The following is a 21821-nucleotide window of genomic DNA, read 5'->3' as shown; positions in this document are numbered from 1 at the left end:
CTGTGTTGCAGATGGCGGACTTACGGCAAGTTTCTGCAGGATATGGTCGCTGCTGAAGGCGCGGCCCGAGACTCTCTGCACCAGCGTCACCACCTGCTGCTGGTCCAACGTGCCGTCCTCAGACTCCGGGACGGTCGCTACAGCCACCTCGAAGCTCTTCTGCAGCCAGCGTTCTCGCATCTTCTCTTTCTCCTCCAGCGGGTCTGCAACAAGCACGGGCTACTAAATGGAGGGGCATAAACAAATCGAAAGCCGTGGCAGGGCACATTTGCGCGTGATTCCCCCACATAACGCCATGCCACATTGTTGAACAACAAAATTTGTAAGCAAATCGGACAAAATATTAATTCATTAAATGTATTAACAATTTCGAATATGGAAAACTATCAGCTGTAGAATGGAATGACGACAATGGAAATTTGTTTCGGATGTAACATCATACACTCCTGGAAATGGAAAAAAGAACACATTGACACAGGTGTGTCAGACCCACCATACTTGCTCCGGACACTGCGAGAGGGCTGTACAAGCAATGATCACACGCACGGCACAGCGGACACACCAGGAACCGCGGTGTTGGCCGTCGAATGGCGCTAGCTGCGCAGCATTTGTGCACCGCCGCCGTCAGTGTCAGCCAGTTTGCCGTGGCATACCGAGCTCCATCGCACTCTTTCACACTGGTAGCATGCCGCGACAGCGTGGACGTGAACCGTATGTGCAGTTGACGGACTTTGAGCGAGGGCGTATAGTGGGCATGCGGGAGGCCGGGTGGACGTACCGCCGAATTGCTCAACACGTGGGGCCTGAGGTCTCCACAGTACATCGATGTTGTCGCCAGTGGTCGGCGGAAGGTGCACGTGCCCGTCGACCTGGGACCGGACCGCAGCGACGCACGGATGCACGCCAAGACCGTAGGATCCTACGCAGTGCCGTAGGGGACCGCACCGCCACTTCCCAGCAAATTAGGGACACTGTTGCTCCTGGCGTATCGGCGAGGACCATTCGCAACCGTCTCCATGAAGCTGGGCTACGGTCCCGCACACCGTTAGGCCGTCTTCCGCTCACGCCCCAACATCGTGCAGCCCGCCTCCAGTGGTGTCGCGACAGGCGTGAATGGAGGGACGAATGGAGACGTGTCGTCTTCAGCGATGAGAGTCGCTTCTGCCTTGGTGCCAATGATGGTCGTATGCGTGTTTGGCGCCGTGCAGGTGAGCGCCACAATCAGGACTGCATACGACCGAGGCACACAGGGCCAACACCCGGCATCATGGTGTGGGGAGCGATCTCCTACACTGGCCGTACACCACTGGTGATCGTCGAGGGGACACTGAATAGTGCACGGTACATCCAAACCGTCATCGAACCCATCGTTCTACCATTCCTAGACCGGCGAAGGAACTTGCTGTTCCAACAGGACAATGCACGTCCGCATGTATCCCGTGCCACCCAACGTGCTCTAGAAGGTGTAAGTCAACTACCCTGGCCAGCAAGATCTCCGGATCTGTCCCCCATTGAGCATGTTTGGGACTGGATGAAGCGTCGTCTCACGCGGTCTGCACGTCCAGCACGAACGCTGGTCCAACTGAGGCGCCAGGTGGAAATGGCATGGCAAGCCGTTCCACAGGACTACATCCAGCATCTCTACGATCGTCTCCATGGGAGAATAGCAGCCTGCATTGCTGCGAAAGGTGGATATACACTGTAGTAGTGCCGACATTGTGCATGCTCTGTTGCCTGTGCCTATGTGCCTGTGGTTCTGTCAGTGTGATCATGTGATGTATCTGACCCCAGGAATGTGTCAATAAAGTTTCCCCTTCCTGGGACAATGAATTCACGGTGTTCTTATTTCAATTTCCAGGAGTGTAGATTAAGGGTCGACCTGCGACAGCAATCGCACAACTTGCGTACGGGCCGCTAGACGCCGCCGCGAGCGCTAAGAGTGCATTGCGATCGCAGGCGTGCGTGTTACGTACGGGCCGCGAGGTGCCGCCACGAGCGCAACCGTATATAAGTGCCGACGGAGTTCGGCCAGTTCTCATTTTGTAGGCATCTCATTTTTGCGTATTCTCTTATTTGCTTAGTTGCTTAGCTCTTATTCGTTTATGGCTCATGTTATTGTGCTCTCTCTCAGCCATTCTGATTGTTTTGATTTACTCCCAATTGAGAAGTGCTCATTCTGGCATTTAATTTTTGCATATTTCTCATTTTGCTAATAATGTGCTCCTTAGCTTTTTACAGTTGATTTGATTAACATAGTCTCATGTACTGTTTGTTCATCTCAGCCTGTTCATATTTTGATGTTCTTTAAATACTGTAATAATTATCGGGAACATTTCTCCCCTTAAACTTGTGTAAAGTATTCTAGATGTAAAATTTGTTCTGTGACACAGGTGTAAGGTTTTGAATATAAATTATATACGGAACTGTGCTTTAAAGGGAATTTATTTTTTCAGTTTGTATTACATCAGACAACAATTTTTTGATATGAGGGAGAAATTTGAGGGGCGCACCCATGGAAATAGCCTGTACGCTTTTGTGCTCCAAGTATGCCTTCACGCTTCCACTTCACTGTCACATCGGAAACAGTTGACCTAGGGATGTTTAGGATTATTGAAATCTCGTGTACAGACGTATGACACAAGTTACACCCAATCATCTTACCACGTTTGAGGTCCGTGAGTTCCGCAGAGCGCCCCATTCTGCTCTCTCACGATGTCTAATGACTACTGAGGTCCTGATATGGAGTACCTGGTAGTAGGCGGCAGCACAATGCACCTAATATGAAAAACGTATGTTTTTTGTGGTGTCCGGAAAATTTTGATCACATAGTGTAGCATACTTCGGAGCGATTCCGCGATCTTTGGCAGAGGTCTGATGACGTCACGAACCGGCCGTTGCATGGATACATATACATAAAGTTCGACTTGTTGAGCTTGTTTTGAGTCTGTAACAGCTTTCTGAGTCGTTAAATCCCTTGATGATGTCTCCAGCGGTGGAAGACGAAACGTTGGACAGAGAATTATGACTTGGACCCCAGTCTTTTGCCCATAACTCAAATATCAACAACACTGCAAAATATTAATCACCCGCAGGAGATATTACGTTAATACCGTTTAGATGATATTCAGTGAAAACACGATAATCACTGTTGAGTGTGGTACTGTGCGGTTAGGAAATCGACTGCAGTATTCTCTGCAAGCAACAACAGCGTATCCATAACAAAACCCATACTCAAGTATATCGACATAATAATAAATAAATGTGGTATGTTCGATTCAGTAGAATTGGCCATCAAATGATAATCTGACAATCACAGTTTAAAGATTCAGTTACGTAAACTCAAGCACAACTTTGCAACTTGAACTTAAAAAAATAAAAACATGACAATCGATAAATAAATCCATAGCAAATGGAATAACAATGTGAGAAACGAAAACTTATCTCTAACCTGCATAAATATCTGTCTGTAACCAACACTGAACAATGTTATATGGCACTATAATCAATATTTTACGTTCCGTTAGGCCCCAGCATAGTATACGTCGGTATAAGACATAATGAAAATGAATGATCCAAAATTAGCTGCAGTTAAGTAATAAACTTTTATAAATATTTTACACTTGTGGCCAGTTTCGGCTTATTGCCGTTATGAAGTGACCTGCGTAAATAACATCTGTAAATCGTAACTGTTTAATGTTCAAAACTGCACTGATACTTACGTCTAGTTCGAAGTAACCACCATATTTCATCTATATCACATTTTTTCTGTCATATCTTTGTAAGTATATTACTTTTTTAGTTAAGAAACGTAAAAATACGTTTCGTCAGATACACTCCTGGAAATGGAAAAAAGAACACATTGACACCGGTGTGTCAGACCCACCACACTTGCTCCGGACACTGCGAGAGGGCTGTACAAGCAATGATCACACGCACGGCACAACGGACACACCAGGAACCGCGGTGTTGGCCGTCGAATGGCGCTAGCTGCGCAGCATTTGTGCACCGCCGCCGTCAGTGTCAGCCAGTTTGCCGTGGCATACGGAGCTCCATCGCAGTCTTTAACACTGGTAGCATGCCGCGACAGCGTGGACGTGAACCGTATGTGCAGTTGACGGACTTTGAGCGAGGGCGTATAGTGGGCATGCGGGAGGCCGGGTGGACGTACCACCGAATTGCTCAACACGTTTGGCGTGAGGTCTCCACCGTACATCGATGTTGTCGCCAGTGGTCGGCGGAAGGTGCACGTGCCCGTCGACCTGGGACCGGACCGCAGCGACGCACGGATGCACGCCAAGATCGTAGGATCCTACGCAGTGCCGTAGGGGACCGCACCGCCACTTCCCAGCAAATTAGGGACACTGTTGCTCCTGGGGTATCGGCGAGGACCATTCGCAACCGTCACCATGAAGCTGGGCTACGGTCCCGCACACCGTTAGGCCGTCTTCCGCTCACGCCCCAACATCGTGCAGCCCGCCTCCAGTGGTGTCGCGACAGGCGTGAATGGAGGGACGAATGGAGACGTGTCGTCTTCAGCGATGAGAGTCGCTTCTGCCTTGGTGCCAATGATGGTCGTATGCGTGTTTGGCGCCGTGCAGGTGAGCGCCACAATCAGGACTGCATACGACCGAGGCACACAGGGCCAACACCCGGCATCATGGTGTGGGGAGCGATCTCCTACACTGGCCGTACACCACTGGTGATCGTCGAGGGGACACTGAATAGTGCACGGTACATCCAAACCGTCATCGAACCCATCGTTCTACCATTCCTAGACCGGCGAGGGAACTTGCTGTTCCAACAGGACAATGCACGTCCGCATGTATCCCGTGCCACCCAACGTGCTCTAGAAGGTGTAAGTCAACTACCCTGGCCAGCAAGATCTCCGGATCTGTCCCCCATTGAGCATGTTTGGGACTGGATGAAGCGTCGTCTCACGCGGTCTGCACGTCCAGCACGAACACTGGTCCAACTGAGGCGCCAGGTGGAAATGGCATGGCAAGCCGTTCCACAGGACTACATCCAGCATCTCTACGATCGTCTCCATGGGAGAATAGCAGCCTGCATTGCTGCGAAAGGTGGATATACACTGTAGTAGTGCCGACATTGTGCATGCTCTGTTGCCTGTGTCTATGTGCCTGTGGTTCTGTGAGTGTGATCATGTGATGTATCTGACCCCAGGAATGTGTCAATAAAGTTTCCCCTTCCTGGGACAATGAATTCACGGTGTTCTTATTTCAATTTCCAGGAGTGTATTTTGACAGATTTTGACAGTTCTTTAGTACGATGCTGTATGTTTATAAAGTATAGACAGCTCACCAGAGATGATTTTACAATTCGTTGTTCTTATTTTGCTTTAAATTTTATCTGTGGACTGTGTACGTTTTGTTTACCACATGAATATTTCTTTTCGTATTTGTTATGTCAATAAAGTTTTCTAGATGGTCTTTATATTTAAAATCTGTATATTAATGTAGAATTGTGAATGGAGACACAGATTTTAAACATAATTACTCTCTTGAAATATGTCAATAGAAGACGATACGAAATAATGTTATGGTAAACAGTTTTACACAGGCCATAGATAAAATTTAAAGAAACATAAGAACCACCAATTGTATCATCATCTCTGATAAGTTGTATATACTATGTAAACATATAGCATCGTAGTAAAGAACAGTCAAAACTGAATTGTCAAAATATCTGAAAAAAAACGTATTTTTACATTTCGTAGCTACTATAGGTAATATGCTTACAAAGATATGACAGAAAAATTCTACTATAGATGCAGTGTGATCGTCATTTCCAACTAGACGTAAGTACCAAAGCTACTGTAAACATCGAAGAGCCACGATTTACGTACAGATAATCGTAACTATGTTTTTTTCATAGGTCACTTGATAATGGCAACAAGCTGAAACACGCCTATCGTTTAAAATATTTACCAACTGTATTACATTACTGCAGCTAGTTTTGGAGCATTAATTTTCTTTATGTTCTACACTAATGTTATATGAAATGAAATATTTTTAGTGGGTGGTATTGAACAACTTTCATAAAGGTTAGGAACCCTATCATGCAATACATTGGTGTACCTATTTTTATTTTATTATCGATTTCTATCACACTTTCTCTAAAGGGGGTTGCTCTCATTTAGTACAGATCGTCAACTGAAGGTCAAAGAGTGATTGAAATCGAAGATCAAAATAAAAATATTTACAGCTGCGTACTGCATGATGTAGTTCCTGAGCCTTACATGGAACGTTTCCCTCGAATTAGTCTGCACAACCACCTTCTCAAACATATATTATTCCTCTTGAAAAACTGTGTGTTTATGACTTGAGAAGATCTAGGGGTATTCAGTACCTAGTAAATCATGTCAGCGCGCTTCTAGGACTGCAACCTATGTGTCATTTACGGTTTCCTCCTATTTTATTGTCCTTTCTGGGGAAAAGAACCACTAGACGAACAGATATGACGGACAATCGTCATCCTGAATTTAAAACAATGGTTCAACTGTGTGGGCCAGCATTTCAGGGACTATGGGTGACATTTTCATCAATAACCTAAAAGATAAAGTTTTAAATCCTTAACATGCCATTATGGGTAAAACTGTTTATTATAGACGTAACGTAGGCGATACTTTGTAGTTTGTTATCGGTTCTGATTGATATATGGAAGAAATAGTAAAAAAGTTCGACGAAGTCCACAGGGGATCCACAGGACCCGGCCTGCTGCGTGTGCGGTGTGAGATGGACGGCAACTGGCAGAAGTCGACGATTATAATGGATGAAGAGGACTCATAGTCCAATGTGTTTCAATTTTCTCTTTTTTTTTAGGAAGGCCAAAATAGTCTTGGAAGACGCTTTAGTTTATTTATCTCATGAGTTAAGATTTTACTGCCTGATGATGAGAGCGTTGTCTCTCGAAACGCATTATGAGATATATGTAGCACAGTAATACGATCGAATGCTACATTGCAAATGATTAATTTCGAAGTTTATTTTCATAAGTTCGACCTCTGACGTCAATACACTTTCAAATTCTCTTGACAACACCTGTGTAGCGCTTCTGAGGCCTTTTAGCGCTACTGTACGAGCGCAGCAAAATGGTGCGAACGATCAAAGTATCTTTTGTGTTTACTTTTTCTTTGTAAGCTCCACCTTTCAACCATCCCCATAGGCAAAAATCTACTGAGGTAAGATCTGCGGATCATGGAGGACAAGAAACATGACCATTTTCTTCGATCCATCTTCTGAAGAAGGCTGGGTTTAGAAGATGTGCCTCCTGGTGACTAGAATTCGCAGGGAACCCGACATGCTGGAAGAACATATCCATCTATGTAGCCTACGAAACCTGTTCCAATAATTCTGGAAACTCGTTCTCAAGAAAGTATAGATTCCGAGACCATACAAGACATGGCATTACATTAATGTTTGTTCCATACATCATGAATACGACATTTCGTAATGATGCGGAATATGTCAGTTTAACATAAATTTTCTTTGGACGTTATCTTCTTTTGGTTTTTTTTTTGCAATTACTACTTCATATCTAAAAAATCATCTGTTGAGTAGAAGGAGTTGTCATTCAGAAATTCTTTTAATTTGTTTTTAAATGCAAGTTGGCTATATGTCAGACTTTTAATGCTATTTGGTAAATGACTAAAGACTTTTTTGGCAGCATAATTCACCCCTTTCTATCTCATGAAGTTAGATTTAGCCCAGAATAGTGAAGATCATCCTTTCTTCTAGTGTTGTAGCTATCCACTTTGCTATTATTTTTGAATCTGGATGTGTTTATCACCAAAATTAGCGATAATCCTAATAGCATAATAGTATCAACAGTTCATCAACGTATTTCTTCCAATTCAATTTCTCATCAATGCTCACACCCAGAAATTTTCAATATGCCTTAGCAACAGACTTCGGTTCAAAATCTATATTTATCACCGGTGTTATGCCATTTACTGTATAGAACTGTATATACTGTGTTCTCTCAGAATTTAGTGCGAGCCTATTTGCAGAGAACTACTTAATAATTTTCTGGAATACATTATTTACAATTTCCTCAGCTAATTCTTGTTTGTTGGGTGTGTTTACTATACTTTTACCGTTGGCAGCACAACAGGTCCACTCAACTGATTATGTATCATAACACTCTAAACATTTACAGAGATGCGTTCTTGAAAATGTCTCTCCACAAAAGTCTGTGGGTTTTTGTCGAACCACCAATGCGAGCTAAGAGTGCTATCAACAGCGTCATTAGTAAAAGTGGTTTCATCGGTAAACATTATTAATGAGACCATTCGGTGACTTACAATTAGTCAACGGCAAAATTCCAATTGTCTACCTTCACCTCTTGCTCCAACGTGTTGAATCAGCTATAAATGATAAGGACAGACGTCGTGCAGGAGCAAAGTCAGCCATATCATCGAGTGAGGATAATTGATACATGCAGAAATCCTGCGTGTGCTTGTTGAACGACTACGTTCTACCAACTGAATGTGTTCTACTGCAAATGGTTCAAATGGCTCTAAGCACTATGGGACTTAACATCTGAGGTCATCAGTCCCCTAGACTTAGAACTACTTAAACCTAACTAACCTAAGGAAATCACACACATCCATGCCCGAGGCAGGATTCGAACCTGCGACCTTAGCAACAGCGCGGTTCCGGACTGAAGCACCTAGAACCGCTCGGCCACAGCGACCGGCTGTTCTGCTGCATCCACACACTGTTCATTTGATTGTTCAGATGAAATACTCGTATGACTGCTACGCCGTGCAACACTCTCCCGCAGCCCGCAGTTTTGTGGAAACACGAGAAAGCAATTTTTAAAACGCTATTTTGCGGTTTGAAAATCGTCTGCCGTATTCTCTGTAACCAGCAGCAGCGTTTTCACTTCGACAATTATACGTAAATACAGTACCGGCTTACTTAGAATCTGTAAATAACTCTACGTGCTGGGTGCTAACACGATACGATAGCATTGACCAGCGAATCAGTCACAATTACAGTTGAAAAATTCGGCGATGGAAATTCGAGCACGACTTCCCGGCTCGGACTTCGGCATGTAAATAAACCCATAACAACTCAGGTTAAAACAAGTAACCTGAAAACGTAGCTCTGAAACAGACAGTATATCTGCAAACAATTGAAACTGACACCTGTTATTTCGAATGCTGAATCTATACTACCACCTTCTAAAATATTTGTTATTCCTCAAATGGTTCAAATGATTCAAATGGCTCTGAGTACTATGGGACTCAACATCTTAGGTCATAAGTCCCCTAGAACTTAGAACTACTTAAACCTAACCAACCTAAGGACATCACACACACCCATGCCCGAGGCAGGATTTGAACCTGCGACCGTAGCAGTCCCACGGTTCCGGACCGCAGCGCCAGAACCGCACGGCCACCGCGGCCGGCTGTTATTCCTCCTGGGAGACCCTGTTGTATACAGGTCCAAGATTTATGTTTGTACAATGCATTCACAACCGGGACGACCAGAATGTTTAGTTTTTATTACCTGGTCAAATATAATCAAGCGCGCATTTGTTGCCGTCGGTGTACAGTGACAAACACGTTTATGAAGAGCTCGGTGTAGCATCGTTACACTCGCAACTAGTGGAATGCTGGCACTTGGTTTTGTGTTTCCTCGCTCCTTCCATAAAAATATGGACGGCAGAATTTTGCAGCCGCAGTATTTATTTTCAACGAACGAGATTCATGCTCTGAACTGGAAAGTATTTTGTGCCACGTAGTTTTACCTGCTTCACCTATTCACCTCCTCGACCGCAAACCACAACAAGGGGCAAAACGCATTGGCGCGAATAGTATGGCCTGCAAGTTCCAACCTCGCCGACAAAAAGGAATTTTTATCTCCGCAGCATTGCCCAGGAAGACAGTTGCGGACTATTCTGTGCTTCACATTTCGCATCACTTCTCTGCGTTAAATTCCGTAGCCCTGCCATGCGTTTTTTTTTTCGGTAAGAGCAAAACACTATACACTTCACTAGACCGAATTTTCTTATATTTTCTCATACTTCTACTATGGTGGTTCGACAATGTATGTAACATGTCAGGCAAACGTAAACAGATGTACGAATGTGCATTTTACTGTATATCGTGCGTTTTAAGAATTAACAAGCCTCTGTCAATGCTACGTATGCAAACATGCCCGTGTGCACAACCGTAAATGGTTTTATTTTCGACAGACCTGTATATAATGTGCTGCTTTTTATCCACCATAATGACAACATGGCATGAAATATTAATTTACACTTCAGTCTGGAACCGCGTGACCGCTACGGTCGCAGGTTCGAATCCTGCCCCGGGTGTAGATGTGTGTGATGTCCTTAGGTTACTTAGGTTCAAGTAGTTCTAAGTTCTATGGGACTGATGACCTCAGATGTTAAGTCCCATAGTGCTCAGAGCCAACATTACTTACACTGGAACAAAATTTATTACAAAAATTTTCTGAAGGTATATAAATGGAAAGTTTCTATTTCCGTAGTTCTAATGTCAAACAAAACATTTTATATCAGATATTTTTTCATAAATCACGATAAGGCGTATAGTCATATAGTCCATAGATATGCTTTATGATACAGACCAGAAGCTGACAGCTACTACTTTTGAAACCGACTGTTAACAATAAAGACTGATGCTATCTAGGCTATTGAAAATTAGACTACCATCTACACTCTTTTTTTAAAACAGAATCTATCTTAGCACAGGTGTTTCAAACTGTCTCTGATTCTCCTACTTTCGCTTCGTCGTCATAATTGTCATTCGCTGTATGAAGGCTTCTCCAGACTGGAACAAGGGCTACGATCTTCTGCTTTACGCATCCACGTTGCTATTGCATGTTTTCTAATGTCATCCGCCCACTAGAGATCAGAAATGAGCTCCACATACGTGCTTTAACCTCACCAGTGAGTCATGTGACGTCATGTCCGAAGTCGCCGTCTCCGTGTGCGGTGTGCTTGTAGGCTCGAATCGTCTCTGCAGCTGCCCACTTACCACCTGAATCTGTTACCGTATACAAGTGGGCTCGACTCGCTCAAGAAAGAACAGCGAGTACACGAGTTCGCAAATACAAACGCAGACTCGCGATATTGCCGTTACATACGCAACCGTTTCGAAAGAAATTTCCGCCATTAAATTACAAATTACTATTCATTTATTTTAAGATGTGGTGCTACAGGCGAATGTTGGAAATTAGATGGATTGATAAGGTAAGGAATGAGGAGGTTCTGCGCAGAATCGGAGTGGAAAGGAATATATGGGCCGGCCGAGGTGGTCGAGCGGTTCTAGGCGCTTCAGTCCGGAACTGCGCTACTGCTACGGTCGCAGGTTTGAAACCTGCCTCGGGCATGGATGTGTGTGATGTCCTTAGGTTGGTCAGGGTTAAGTAGTTCTAAGTTCTAGCGGACGTGACCTCAATTGTTAAGTCCCATAGTGCTCAGAGCCATATGAACCATTTGGAATATATGGAAAACACTAACACACAGGATGATACACTGAAGCGCCAAAGAAACTAGCTTAGGCATGCGTATTCAAATACACAGATATGTAAACAGCCAGAATACGGCGCTTTGATCGGCAACGCCTATATAAGACAACCAGCGTCTGGCGCAGTTGTTAGCTTGGTTACTGCTGCTATAATGGCAAGTTATCAATATTTAAGTGAATTTCAAACTAGTGTTATAGTCGGCGCACGGGTGATGGGACACATCTCCGAGTTAGCGATGAAGTGGGGATTTTCGTACGAACATTTTACGAGTGTATTGTATCAGGAATCCGGTGCAACATAAAATATCCGACATCGGTGCGGCCGGAAAAGGATCCTGGAAGAACGGGACCAAAGACGACTGAAGAGAATCGTTCAACGTGACAGAAGTGTAACCCCATCCGTAAATTGCTGCAGATTCCAATGCTGGGCCATCAACAAGTGTCAGCGTGCTTCCAAATGGTTTTCGTTTGAAACGTGGACTACAGAGTGAAACTTATTCCAGGTATCACTCCTCCCGTAATAGAACACATTTTTAGTGGTGTACTTCTTTGGGTGCTGGGCTTTCGGGGCGGAAGGCCCACTCGTGTATCCTTGATGACTGCACGACACAAAGCTTCATTCCTCGTCTGGACCCGTCAACACCGACATTGGACTGTTGATGACTGGAAACATCTGGTCGGACGAGTCTCGTTATAAATTGTATCGAGCGGAAGGACGTATACGGATATGGAGACAACCTCACGAATCCATGGACCCTACATGTAAGCAACGGACTGTTAAAGTTGGCCCGCATCTCGTGGTCGTGCGGTGGCGTTCTCGCTTCCCACGCCCGGGTTCCCGGGTTCGATTCCCGGCGGGGTCAGGGATTTTCTCTGCCTCGTGATGGCTGGGTGTTGTGTGCTGTCCTTAGGTTAGTTAGGTTTAAGGAGTTCTAAGTTCTAGGGGACTTATGACCACAGCAGTTGAGTCCCATAGTGCTCAGAGCCATTTGAACCATTTTTGTTAAAGCTGGTGGAGGCTCTGTAATGGTGTGGGGCGTGTGAAGTTGGAGTGACATGGGACCCCTGACACGTCTAGATACGACTTTGACGTATGACACGTACGCAAACATCCTGTCTGATTACCCGCATCCATCCATGTCCATTGTGCATTCCGACGGGCTTGGGCAATTCCAGCATGACAATGCGACACCCCACACGTCAAGAATTACTAGAGAGTGGCGCCAGGAACACTCTTGTGAGTTTAAACTCTTCCCCTGGCCACCAAACTTCCCAGACATGAACATTATTGAGCATATCTGAGAAGCCTTGCAACGTGTTCTTCAGAAGAGGTCTCCACCCCGAAGTACTCTTACGGATTTATGGATAGCCCTGCAGAATTCATGGTGTCAGTTCCATCTAGAACTGCTTCAGACATTAGTGGAGTCCATGCCACGTCGTTTTGCGGCACTTCTGCGTGCTGGCGGGGGCCCTACACGATATTAGGCAGGTGTACCTGTTTCTTTGGGTTTCAGTGTAGGACTTCATTTAAGACATCAGGGAATGACTTACATGGTGGTAGACGGAGCTGCAGAGGGCAAAAACTGTAGAGGAAGACAGAGATTGGAATACATGAAGCACATAATTGAGAACGTAGGTTGCAAGCGCTACTCTGAGATGAAGAGGTTGACGCATGATATGAATTCGTGGCATGCCACATCAAACCAGCCAGAAGACTGATGAGCCTCCAAAAAAATTCATTTATTTCAAACAACCATGGTTTAGGCTTTATAGCCTTTTCCATGTACAGGCTGAAATGTTACAAAATGTATGACCTGCCTAAATAACAGAAGCAGTTTATATACCAACATAACAACTGATCGGTTAGTAGCGAATATTTTTCGTTTATACACACACTTATAAAATTAAAACTTTCTCGTAGACTGCTGTAAATATATTTCAGTACTTAATATCTATTCAGAGAATGTCTTATAATTACGTTGACATATACAAACACTTTCGAGGCATTACGGAGTGTGTAAAAACAGTATCAGAAAACATAACATGACGATGAAGTGCAGTCTCTAAATGGTGATTAATTATTAAAATAAATTACAGAAATGCATGGAGAGCTACACAACTCCCTATTGGCCCATAAATGCAAGCTTCCATGGCTATATAAATACAGAAACAGCTCGCTTTTTGTCGCAGAGATATAACAGTGACGTTGCTCTGTGTCCAGTTTTCGTTTGACATAGCACATATGCTCTCTTATGGTAGAGGTGGACTAAACAAGAATGCAACTTTTTGTTTGTGCTGGACGAAATGTGTATGGCTTTCTTTGAAGCGTATCACTTATTCCAGGTATCACTCCTCCTCTAATAGAGCACATTTTCAATTGGGTACTTCGCATCAATTAATTTTTCTTCTTACACCCTCCACACTCTCGCAAAACACAGCTTCGTTACTGGCCATCTGATCCCGATAATCGGTCATTTCGTCTCGTGAGTGCTACTTTCAGCAGGTGTGTCCACCTTCCGTACTAACAATACGTCACGACTAGCCTTACACTACTGCACGCTTCAGTAAGAGAGAACGAGTCGACGAGTCGGAAGTGACCGCAGCGCCAAGGCTTTCAATCTCGTCATACTCGCGTAACTACAGCGAGAACGAAGTAAGTCCGTTAGCACTGATGTAACAGCTGCGGCTTGATTTGTGAAAAATGCAGCCCGAAGATTAGACTCTCGCTCCGTTTCTGATCTCTACTACCCCCTTACTTTAGGTAGTCGTTTCAGCATTATCTTCATTTTTTCGAATCGAACGAAGAACGTCCATGGCCTTCTAATCAGATTGAGTGCCTGTGGAATATCTTCTTAGCTTTACGACGACTCGTGACTCGCCGTCAGAAAAATAACAGTTCATAGTATGCGACGAATTTATCTAATTATATCTAGGGTTCCACAAGATAATATGCCCTGTACTGTTCTTAATCTATAGAAACGATTTAGGCGACAATCTGAGCAGTCCTCTTAGATTGTTTGCTGGTGACAGCATCGTTCGTCGTTTACCGTCCTCTTCCCTCTGCTTATTGCTTTTAGGAAGAAGCTGTAACACAACTTCCTGTCCTCCTTACGACGGTTCCCCGGAAATTAGCGCGCATGGCCAATTTTCTCCGTTGGCAAACAGGGGAACAAATACTTCTATCATCCCCCGTTTATGCTTCCTGCTCTTTTCATTTTTCAGGCAGTCACATCACCTTCTTTTCCCCCCCTCTCTCTCTCGCTCTCTCTCTCTTTCTCTCTCTCTATTCTTCTAACTCTCTCAACCCCCTCTCCCCCTCCCCCACTCTCCCCACGGCTTGTCTCATGTCCATTTCTGCTAGCGCTAATGGTTCATAGCTGCCCAACTACCTCCCTTACAATTATCTCTATTGTTGTGTTCATGAACGACTTTACTCTGTACTTAATTTTTTCTCTTTCTACAGTACAGTAATTACTAAATGATTTATAATGCTGTACACTAGGTATAAGTGTCCCCGCCGCAGCCGCAGTGGTCCACAACCCCACGACGACTACCGCAGTCTACTTCACTCCTCCGCCGCCCCACACTGAACCCAGGGTTATTGTGCGGTTCGGCCCCCGGTGGACCCCCCAGGGAACGTCTCACACCAGACGAGTGTAACCGCTATGTTTGCGTGGTAGAGTAATGGTGGTGTACGGGTACGTGGAGAACTTGTTTGCGCAGCAATTGCCGACATAGTGTAACTGAGGCGGGATAAGGGGAACCAGCCTGCATTCGCCGAGGCAGATGGAAAACCGCCTAAAAACCATCCACAGACTGGCCGGTTCACCGGACCTCGACACAAATCGGCCGGCGGCTCCTTCCCGCCGGTAGGCCGTGCGTTAGACCGCACGGCCAACCGGGCGGGCCGAGCTGATGTTAGTCAAGAATGTCTTGAAAGCGACAAAGGCGCCACTGCCAATATCCCACTGAGTTTGAAAGACGTCATGTAATCGGGCTACTTTTGCGGTACTGTAAAACGGCTTGCCAGGAATGCAGCCACTGTACATGACTTCTGGCATGACCAAGAGCGGCACGGTCACCAAAACAAAAAGTGAATAGATTTTTTTAATAAAAAAAGGGAAGGAGATGAGGAAAAGAGATAAGGAAAGGACAGAGCACACTTTATTGTCTATAATAAATCATACAATCACCGTTGATCTTTATTTTACAATTGCCATTGCCGACATTCGCCCATAAAAAGAGGTACTCATCAGCATTTAACTTCTTCTTCCTTCTCGTAGTCAAAACAAATGGCATGCTTGGAACAAGAGTACCATAAGGCTGTTTAGCCAAGAGTCCTGTAGTCTCAGCTCTACTCCATGTCTTCCAAGCCAAAATGTTAGCATCTGGAAATGCTTCAAGGCCACCATAATCTGCTTGATTCCCCCATACAACGGCAAGTGTCAGCCAGGTACTACCTCCAAACACTGCTTGTACGTCACACGTAAAGTTCAGATGGAGTCCACGAAAAACATTTGGACCTCCAATCAATTGCTGTTTATTAAACTGTCCAGCCAAGTCAATATCAATCGCCATCAAACTGCGATACACAGGTACATTGCGCCGCCAGCGACGACGGTAACCACTTCGCAGAGGCATTGCTGTGGCACGTTAACACAAGTGAACATAGAGAGAATTTACGGTCTCAAGATTCTCAGGCTGGGACAGCCACGTGGCATTACCGAGAGGGGAGACCACTGTGTTCGTCGTATGACTCTGGCGCATTGTACTGCATGTGCAGCAACAATATGAGCAGCAGTTGCCACCATAGTGACACAACGAACTTTACAAATCGAACACTTCAAGTACAGCTCCAAGCCAGGTGCCTTGTAGTGTGCATTCCACTGACTGCAAACCACCGCCGTTTGCGAGTTACATGGTGTCAAGCGACAGCTTAAAGTAGCGGAGGTGGAGGTCTGTTGTATTTTCTGATGAAAGCAGGTTCTGCTCCCAGTATCATTAATAGGCGGATGTTGGTTAGAGGGAGGCCATTTCAAGGTTTGCAAGCAACCTGTCTGCATGCTACGAGGTGCGACAATAAAGTAATGAGACTTGATTTTCTTTGCAAGATGCGGCAACCCTGCAGGCTTGCGTAGGCACAATTCCTTGACCTTGGTCTATAAGCTGCTTCTAGTCCAAGTGACACACCGATGCAACTGCTCAGTCGTGAGTTGTGCTGTAATAAGGTAACATGTGTTGTGTCTCTCGTCACGGAAATGGAACCGCATAATACTGCGCAACGGTATACCGTTTCTTTTTGCGTTAAATTGGGTGCAAACGAGACGACAACTTACGGTAAGCTTCAGAAGGCTTTTGGAGAGGGAGTTATGTCAAGAGCTCAGGTTTTTCGTTGGCATAAAATGTTTAGTGAAGGCAGAACGAATGTTGAAGATGAAGATCCCAGTGGACGACCATCAACCTCAAGGACGGATGTCAACTTGGCCATTGTGCGTGAACTGGTACAATCTGATCGAAGATTATCCATGAAAATGATTGCAGAAGAACTGAACATCAATCGAGAAATGGTTCGTCTAATAACAACGGAAGATCTTGGTATGAGAAAGATTTGTGCAAAAGTGGTCCCCAAAAGTCTCCCACCACAACAGCGAGAAACACCGAAAAATGTGGCAGCCGATCTGTTAGAGCAGACGGATATCAATCCAGAATTGTCGAGCCGTAATCACAGGTGAAGAAAGCTGGTTTTCTCAGTACGATCCAGAGACAAAACCCAAACGCCAAAGTTCGCAATGGTGCTCAAAGGGATCACCCAGACCAAAAAAATCTCGCATGTCAAAGTCAAAAGTGAAATGCATGCTTGTGTGCTTCTTTGATTCCAAGGGAACTGTTCATCAAGAGAGGATGCCCCTGGACAAACAGTTAGCCAATATTACTTCAAAGAAATTTTAGAAAGACTTCGTAAAAGAGTTCTTCGTGTCCGTACTAAAATTGCTGATAATTAGATCATGGTAATGCGCCATCCCATACTGCTCTGTCAGTACAGCAATTTTTAACCTCAAAACAAATTTCAGTACTACCACAGCCACCTTATTCACCAGATATCGCTCCGTGTGACGTTTTTCTATTTCCAAGAGTTAAAACGGCGGCCAAGGGACTCCATTTTCAAACAACACAAGATGTCCAAAAAGCTGCGACGAGGGTCTTGGAGGATATTACAGAAGATAAGATCCAGAAATGTTACCATCAATGGCAGAAGCGCTGCAAAAAATGTGTGCAATCAGAAGGGAACTATTAAAACTGTGTGCCCGACCGAGACTCGAACTCGGGACCTTTGACTTTCGCGGGCAAGTGCTGTACCATCTGAGCTACCGAAGCACGACTCACGCCCGGTCCTCACAGCTTTACTTCTGCCAGTATCTCCTACCTTCCAAACTTTACAGAAGCTCTTCTGCGAACCTTACAGAACTAGCACTCCTGAAAGAAAGGATACTGCGAAGACATGGCTTAGCCACAGCCTGGGGGATGTTTCCAGAATGAGAGTTTCACTCTGCAGCGGAGTGTGCGCTGATATGAAACTTCCTGGCAGATTAAAAATGTGTGCCCGACCGAGACTCGAACTCGGGACCTTTGCCTTTCGCGGGCAAGTGCTCTACCATCTGAGCTGTGAGGACCGGGCGTGAGTCGGGCTTCGGTAGCTCAGATGGTAGAGCACTTGCCCGCGAAAGGCAAAGGTCCCGAGTTCGAGTCTCGGTCAGGCACACAGTTTTAATCTGCCAAGAAGTTTCATATCAGCGCACACTCCGTTGCAGAGTGAAAATCTCATTCTGGAGAAGGGAACTACTTTGAAGGAGACAACACTAAACGTAACTAAAACGGTAAGCAACATTTTTTCACATCAGTCTCATTACTTTATTGTCGTACCTCGTATACCTGGAACTACAGTATCCGGTGCAATTTCGTATGACAGCTGGGGCACACTCATGGTTATCCCACGCATCCTGACTGCAAATTTGTTCGTTGTGCTGTTGTGCTGCCCTTCATGAACAGCATTTCCAGGTGGTATTTTCCAAAAGGATAACGCTCGCCTACATACCGCTGTTGTGACCCAATATGCTCTACAGAGTGTCGAAACGTTGCCTTGGCTTGCTCGATCACCAAATCTGTCTGCAATCGAGCACATGTGGAACATCATCGGACGACAAATCCAACGTCATCCATAAACAGCATTAACCGTCCCGGTATTGACCGACCAAGTGCAAAAGGCATGGAACTACATCCCACAAACTGGCGTCCAGCACCCGTACTACACAATTTATGCACGTTTGCCTGCTTGCATTCAACATTCTGGCGGTTACACTGGTTATTAATGTACCAGCATTTCATATTTTCAATGTATTATCTCGCACTTACATTAACCTGTGATTTTGCAACATTAATTTCTTAAATGTGTTACTTAGAGAAATGTATTCCTGAAATTTTATTATTCTACATTAATTATTTTTGGTGTTACAACTTTTTCCGTGGTGTATGTAGGATTCCTGAATAAATGTAAGAGAGGGGCTGATGACACTAACATTGACAGTTTAAATAAATAAATAAATAAACAGCGTCTATTGAAGTCATCAGGTGATCGAAACGAATTGACAAATCATTAAGGCAGGTTACTCCATAATGCGAAAAGTGGCGATCGACTATAGCAAAAAAAAAAAGCGTGAGGCCCTCACCTACTTCATCTACAGACGTAATCCCCAAGCTACCGTGCGGTGCATGGCACGGGTTACCTTCTTTCATTGCTAATCATTCCTTTCGTGCTCCACTCGCAAATGCAACATGGAAAAAACGACTATGTATTTGCTTCCGTACGATCCCTAATGTATCCTGCCTTTTCTTCGCTATCCTTACGAGAAATGTATATGGTGGCTGTAGGACCGTTCCACAATCTGTTCTCTAAGCTTACTCAATAATTTTTCGCGAAGAGAACGTCTTCTTCCTTTCAGGGATTCCCACTTGAGTATTACCGAGCTTTTCCGTAACACTAACGTGTTGATCGAATCTGACGGTAATAAATCTAGCAGCACGTCTCTGAATTGCTTTAATATCTGCTCTTAAGATGGTAAATCTCTTAAGAAAATTTCATAAAACAGATTTATCTTGCGTAAGATGTTTCCTGGGATGCCTGCTTTATTGTCGTGTTCATTCCAAATTCGCCAGAACTTCCGTTATAGAGTTACGAGGCGATTTGTGAAAAAGTGTCTCCGAAAACCATTCACAGCGAGGAAAGAATAGTCGATATCGCGACCAGAGTGGCAATATGTAATTTGAACGATAAACGATGGCCTAACAGCCATTATGGAAATCATGAACGTGCTCGAACTTGAGATCGGACCAGCCTGTTGCCACTTGTGCAGAAAAATGAACGGAAAGCATATCCGAACGAGCAGAGCAGAGGATGACAGACACTGCCAAATAGGCCTGCAGGATCACCGTGGCCACGAACAAGATGGAAGGGGAACTCCTTTCGGATAAGGGAGGATTGCTGTATGGTCAAAGGAACATTGATTAGAGGTATGTTTAACTTAACTACAAGAAATGTAACCCAAAACTTCAAACGCGTTTATCTTGAAATCGAATTTTTCCAAATTGGTGGGTAACACAGCTTTAGAACTGTAGATACGCTTTTGATCGGAATTTGATGCCGGCGATCTAAACTGAATTCTCTATCAATGTACTTAGCCGTTTTGCGGTAACTTCAAAATCCTATTTTCGGTGCATGTTTTGTCTCGATTTTGCAGGCAATGACAATGATACGTGTTTCAACACGTCGCATTTTGGTAGAATTTAATATCATCAATTATCTTGAGCATGCTGATAGAAAGTATATTTTAAATGACTTGTACAAAATTAGTTTGTTGGAGGTCGCATAGAAGGGCTTGGGGTATTCTCACTGATAAACATTTTTCCGGCTGCAAGAGGTCCTTCTACTTGATGCAGCGGCTACACAGGGCGTCCAACGTGCACACAAAAATGCTCTCTTAATGACAGAAATATAAGGAATAAAACTGTATAAGCAGATTTAGCAAAGAAGGGAAAGCAGAAAGGTGGAAGGAGTATATAGAGGGTCTATACAAGGGCGATGTACTTGAGGACAATATTATGGAAATGGAAGAGGATGTAGATGAAGATGAAATGGGAGATATGATACTGCGTGAAGAGTTTGACAGAGCACTGAAAGACCTGAGCCGAAACAAGGCCCCCGGAGTAGACAATATTCCATTGGAACTACTGACGGCCGTGGGAGAGCCAGTCCTGACAAAACTCTACCATCTGGTGAGCAAGATGTATGAAACAGGCGAAATACCCTCAGACTTCAAGAAGAATATAATAATTCCAATCCCAAAGAAAGCAGGTGTTGACAGATGTGAAAATTACCGAACTATCAGCTTAATAAGTCACAGCTGCAAAATACTAACACGAATTCTTTACAGACGAATGGAAAAACTAGTAGAAGCCAACCTCGGGGAAGATCAGTTTGGATTCCGTAGAAACACTGGAACACGTGAGGCAATACTGACCTTACGACTTATCTTAGAAGAAAGATTAAGGAAAGGCAAACCTACGTTTCTAGCATTTGTAGACTTAGAGAAAGCTTTTGACAATGTTGACTGGAATACTCTCTTTCAAATTCTAAAGGTGGCAGGGGTAAAATACAGGGAGCGAAAGGCTATTTACAATTTGTACAGAAACCAGATGGCAGTTATAAGAGTCGAGGGACATGAAAGGGAAGCAGTGGTTGGGAAGGGAGTAAGACAGGGTTGTAGCCTCTCCCCGATGTTGTTCAATCTGTATATTGAGCAAGCAGTAAAGGAAACAAAAGAAAAATTCGGAGTAGGTATTAAAATTCATGGAGAAGAAATAAAAACTTTGAGGTTCGCCGATGACATTGTAATTCTGTCAGAGACAGCAAAGGACTTGGAAGAGCAGTTGAATGGAATGGACAGTGTCTTGAAAGGAGGATATAAGATGAACATCAACAAAAGCAAAACAAGGATAATGGAATGTAGTCTAATTAAGTCGGGTGGTGCTGAGGGAATTAGATTAGGAAATGAGGCACTTAAAGTAGTAAAGGAGTTTTGCTATTTGGGGAGCAAAATAACTGATGATGGTCGAAGTAGAGAGGATATAAAATGTAGGCTGGCAATGGCAAGGAAAGCGTTTCTGAAGAAGAGAAATTTGTTAACATCCAGTATTGATTTAAGTGTCAGGAAGTCATTTCTGAAAGTATTCGTATGGAGTGTAGCCA

General features: G+C 44.3%; 1 protein-coding gene across 1 annotated transcript in view; it reads right to left on the bottom strand.

Annotated features, from left to right (window-relative positions):
* Positions 1-21821, bottom strand: part of LOC126470611 (inactive phospholipase C-like protein 2) — a 725325-nt gene that overhangs the window by 507924 nt on the left and 195580 nt on the right. The window contains exon 3 of the mRNA XM_050098565.1: positions 25-203. Coding sequence (XP_049954522.1) covers positions 25-203 — 179 coding nt within the window. The remainder of the gene's footprint in view (positions 1-24; positions 204-21821) is intronic.

The sequence above is a fragment of the Schistocerca serialis genome, chromosome 3, assembly GCF_023864345.2.
Source record: "Schistocerca serialis cubense isolate TAMUIC-IGC-003099 chromosome 3, iqSchSeri2.2, whole genome shotgun sequence".
Classification (NCBI taxonomy): Eukaryota; Metazoa; Arthropoda; class Insecta; order Orthoptera; family Acrididae; genus Schistocerca; species Schistocerca serialis.
The sequence above is the reverse complement of the archived record's forward strand: the minus strand, read 5'-3'. Positions and strand labels throughout refer to the sequence as shown.